This window comes from Austrofundulus limnaeus, unplaced genomic scaffold, assembly GCF_001266775.1.
Source record: "Austrofundulus limnaeus strain Quisiro unplaced genomic scaffold, Austrofundulus_limnaeus-1.0 Scaffold295, whole genome shotgun sequence".
NCBI lineage: Eukaryota > Metazoa > Chordata > Actinopteri > Cyprinodontiformes > Rivulidae > Austrofundulus > Austrofundulus limnaeus.
This window is the reverse complement of record NW_013952697.1, coordinates 64,266-69,265: the sequence shown is the minus strand read 5'-3', so window position 1 is coordinate 69,265 and position 5,000 is coordinate 64,266. Positions and strand designations below refer to the sequence as shown.

General features: G+C 38.3%; 1 protein-coding gene across 3 annotated transcripts in view; it reads left to right on the top strand.

Moving 5' to 3' along the window:
• fancl (FA complementation group L) overlaps window positions 1-5,000 on the top strand; it is a 52,416-nt gene that overhangs the window by 38,144 nt on the left and 9,272 nt on the right. For all 3 annotated transcript variants that reach the window (XM_014021493.1, XM_014021494.1, XM_014021495.1), the window contains one exon: window positions 4,441-4,591. In XM_014021493.1, the coding sequence (XP_013876947.1) occupies window positions 4,441-4,591 (151 nt within the window). The remainder of the gene's footprint in view (window positions 1-4,440; window positions 4,592-5,000) is intronic.

Sequence of the window (5,000 nt, the reverse complement as noted above, 5' to 3'; positions counted from 1 at the left end):
TCAATCAATAACATTTATTTTTTGAAGAGAATAATAAAAACTAATATTCTGAAGAAATATGGAGAATAATAAGTGAATTCATGCTAATTGTTTTTTGAACTGATGTCTTTTTATTTTTATTTCGTTTTTAAATGTTTTAAGTTGTTTTGATTTTGTTGTATTTTTACTTTTCTTTTGAACATATTTTGGGTATAAAAAAGGTGCAGATATAAGATTTATTCTTCTTCTGCTGCCTTTCATTTTATTTGATTTTATTTTGATTGCATTTTTTTGTACTTTTTAGTTTGTGTTACAAATAAAATGAATAAAGTGAAACAACAAAAAAATAAATAAAGTGTGTGAGACCCCATATGAGCATTTACAGGTTAAAAAGGTCTTAAATCAGACTAAATTTGGTTACTGGATCTGGAGGGCCTGATGGGCTGGTTGGTCTTCCCAAAATTCCAAACTGGATTTTTATTTTTTTTAATTGTCAAAAAATTATTTTGTGTGCACCAGTTGGATGAAAATACCATTTTTATCTTAATTTTTAATTGTCATAAAATATTTTGTTAATAAAAAAGTAAAAACTCATTTATACTTGCTATGTTTATTTCAGGCTTAGATATTTGTACAATAGACTAGTTGTGAATAGAAATTCGAAGAAATTATTTTTATGCAGTCATGTGTGGTGGTTGGGTTTTCCCCCAAAGGAACTCATATTTTCAAAAAGTTAAAAGACCAGTTAAGGGTTAATATTTTAGTTATTGCTGGCATAGTTTCAACTTTTAGCTTTTTAAATTTTAGCTTCTGGCTACTGTTTTGCTGGTTTTAGCTATTGTTGTGATAGTTTTATCTTGAACCAAAAAAAAAATTAAGCCTCCCGACCAAAAACAGTAATTTAGTAGTCAGTGTTCATTGTGCATTTCGTTATCATTTTCTATTCTGATTTTCACACCAACACAATGTAAGTTTGTGTTTTCAGAATCGTTTTTGTCTTAAGGAAGAAGTGTCTGTTAGCTGATCTGAGAGCAAATGAATGACTGAAAAAAAGGTTAAAAATGACAACGTTTCACAGCATGTTGGGAAAGAGGAGTGACGTTCCTGGAGTTGAACAGAGGTCAGACAGAAATCCTCCGTGGATAAAAAGGACTGATTGAGATGGCCACGTAGCAAAGCTTGATCCCCTTTATTCTCCGAGTTCTTCTTTCATTCAGCAGAAATGGAAGCAGCAGCTCTTCTTGGGTTTATTTTTCCCTCCTTCTGAATCGGGCCTTGGGTAGTTATCCTGAGCTCTAACTGTAATCATACCAGTGGCATTAATTGGGCTGTAATTGCTGAGGCTCTCAGCACCTGGACGATGCTTAATTGTGTGCACTGTGCTGGCACAATGACCCGTAATTTTTGGTTCATTTTTTCCTCCTAAATTTTTCCCTCTCGTTCCGTCTCTCCCACACCTCCATCAGCCTCTCTTTCTCCTTACTGTGTGTGTGTTTGTTCAGCTGAAGTTGCTGCGTTTTATAACTATCTGTATATTTGCTATCAGTTAGATTTCACTCTATTTTTCTATAGCAGACAGTCTTTTTGGATTTATCACAATCATTACCACAGTTAGTTCAATCAACAAATAATAATGACATCACCTGACACTACTGCTGGATTCTACCCACTTTTTGCCCGGATCTTATCCCTGTGTTAGCAAAATATTTCACATAGCAATGAGCAAATTTTAATAAACCTGCAGAAATTAATCATGAGATGAACAACTGCAAGTGATTAATTTTTGGATTCATCTCAATAAAAAGTGACTGCCACAGCCAACTGACCCTAGAAAACACAAAAAAATGACGCTAACTTGTTTACTTTTACGGATTTTGTGGATGGATGGACAAGGATTGGCCAATTTTTCTAAACGGGGGAGACAACACTGACAGGTGACTCTGTGGCTGTTCTGACCATAGGCAGTGCACCTCAGCTGGGCAATGAAAGGATACGTTCGCTTGTTATTGACCACCGTCTTTTGGAAATGGTGACAATCTCTTAAGCTGGCAGTATAGTCGCTCGGCAGCCGACCGGACGACACGCCATCACGTGCGTTCGTTTTCGCACACATACTGTAGCTCCCTGATGAGACACCCCGTGCAGAGCTCCTAGGAAACCCCTCCCACTGCAGCATACGTCACTGTAGGGCTGCGCGGTAGACGGTAGAAACGGTATGAAGTTAGCCTATGGTAGAAATTTACGCTCTACCGTCATTACGGCATCGCACCTGTGTCAACAGGGCTGCGAGTGCAGAGACAACTGAGCAGGAGTTTGAAATATAATGAAGAAATTCTAGCATTTTAAAACATGTATAGAAGGATAAATCCTCAAAATATCCTCCTCCTACTGTAGAAAAGTTACGTCATGTCATGGGTTCATAATCTCTTCCTCTCTTCGCTGCACGTCGCGCAGAGAGAAGCTTTAACAACTGCAGTTTTCTTACACCCAATTGTCGGAGAAAAAGCTTGTTCTTTAAAGTATTGTTACCCACAGAGAAGATAAGAAAAAGATGTGGACGTTCGTTCAGCCATAAATCTATCTTGCTAATGTAAAGTCGGCTTCTGCTCTGATGATGAAGATGACGAAGATGAGCGCGCAGCAGAGCAGCAGCTGATAGCAGGCGGAAGCTCATTGGCAGGCAGAAATTAAAACAAAAATGTCGGGTTTGATTAAGATTACAGTTCTCTGCAAAAAAGTGTTCTAAAAATTACTTTATCTTAACTTTTTACGATAATTTTCTACCGCGATATATACCGTTACTGTGAAGGGGTACAGTTTATACCGTGATATGAATTTGAGGTCATACCGCCCAGCCCTACGTCACTGAGTGGGATTTCATCCCGCTGAAGTCAACAATGCGGGAAAAAAAGTCAGAGACTCGTCACTCGATTATCCACAAACTGGTTCTGGATTAAGCTCCAAAGTTTTTATCAGTCAGATTCCACCATAAAAAACGTCTGTTTTATCCCCTTTTATGAGTTTTTGGCTTTTTGACTCTTTATAAACTGCAGCTTCTTGGTACAACAGTTGGCTCTGGAAGCGTGTCACCTCTTTTTATTTTTATTTTTTTTGAAGCGTATGGTTGAAGCAAAACGCAGCATCTGAGCACTTTCAGCACAAACACTCCCACGAACTTCTGACCAATAACATGATAAAGTTCTTGTGTTCGTATGTGGAAAATGTCGATAGTGCTAACAGAATGATGCTAATTTCGTCATGAAGCTGCGGCAGTTCTGCATGATTTTGGCAGTTCGGATGCAGTATGCTCCCTGCTTTAGTTGCAAATTTACAAAATAGTGCTTTTTTTTCTATTAACAACAAAAATGTCACATCTTCCTCCTCACACTCCATCATCATCAACAGAAAATAAACATCCACTCTGACAACCGTGCTCTCCCTGTGTTGTTGTGCGTGTTGTGCACTACAACGGTTTACCAGGAGGTCTGAGCTACAGCGTGGTAAATTGACTGAACTTATATAGTGCTTTATCAAGTCCTGTCGGATTCTAAAGCACTTCACACTACAGTCGCACACCCATTCATACACACATTAACACGCTGATGGTAGTAAGCTACATTGTAGCCACAGCTGCCCTGGGGCACACTGACAGAGGCGTTGCTGACACCGGACCCTCTGACCAACATCAGTAGGCAAGGGGTGTGAAGTGTCTTGCCCAAGGACACAATGACCGAGACGGACGGAATGAAGGACCGAACCGGCAACACACTGAACATGATGACTCCCCTGACCACTCTGCCACAGCCGCCAAGTTTTTTTTAAACATAAAATATCTCTGCGAAAAAAGTACATCTAATATTCACACCAGCGAGAACAGATATCTTTACGATTTGTTGTATTTAGTCGGCATATAGCCCCAGTAATGTGATAAAATACCATCAGCCCTCACTAATAAAGGCTTTTCCTGTTAAAGATAGAGGAAAAATAGACTCATAGCAACCCTTATTATTGTGATAATGTTGAACTTCTAAGTTTATTTTTCTCAGGTTTCTGTGAAGATTGGACTTTTATGACTCTAAAAATGATCACAAATTTAGTTTTGTCTGTTTTTGAACAATCAGAGGCTGATGAAGCAGTCTGTTTAAGCTTTAGATTTCTTTACTGTGACATCTGGAACATGTAACCAAAGCTGTATTTTTTATTTTTATTCTAACGTTTAGTGTGCTGTAATACTTGATTGTTCTTCTGTTGATACACAACAAAGATCATCACATAAAAATCTAACCTGCAGGGAAAAAAGTCTTTGTGAAAATAATGTATGTCTAGCCTTTTGTCCAACTTTTCATTTAAGATCTAAAATGTGAGGAAGAAATAATAAAATTGTTAATTTGTTTTGTGCTAAAGTTAAGGCTGAGGTTGGTCCTATCTGTCATTTTATTAACTGTCCTTTTGGTCCTGTAGAGCACTCTAGATCAGCTCCACAGTCAGTTCCTGCTGGTTCTGGAGTCCCTGGCAGAGTTCTGGGACGTCCTGGATGAAATTGACACGAAGACCTGGATTCTGGAGCCAGAAAGACCCAGCCGCTCTGACACCATGAGGCGGATTGCCATCAGTAAAATCAACACACATCAGTGTTTATTCTTCTCTAGATAAGACCTATTTTTTAATAACAGTTAATTCTGACCACATAAGTGAGCTAACAGCAACTAAAAAACTGTTTTATTAAACCTTTGCATCACTGACAGCTTCACATTAATACTATTGGCTATTGGCACCACGTTTGTGCAGCCTGGGACACTTCATGTCAGCAATGGGCAATTTAAGCTTAAACACATCTTTAAAAACTTTAGGTGTCTTATTTTTTAAGCTTGTGTGCCTAAAAATTACATGTTTGTTTTAATTAAAAAGAAAAAATAAGTAGGTCCTCTGGATGGGTTCTTCTTTAGTGAAACGTTTCATCTCTCCTCCAAGAGACTTCTTCAGTCTGAGTTTCAGGTGATAAGCACTGCCTCCACCTGGAC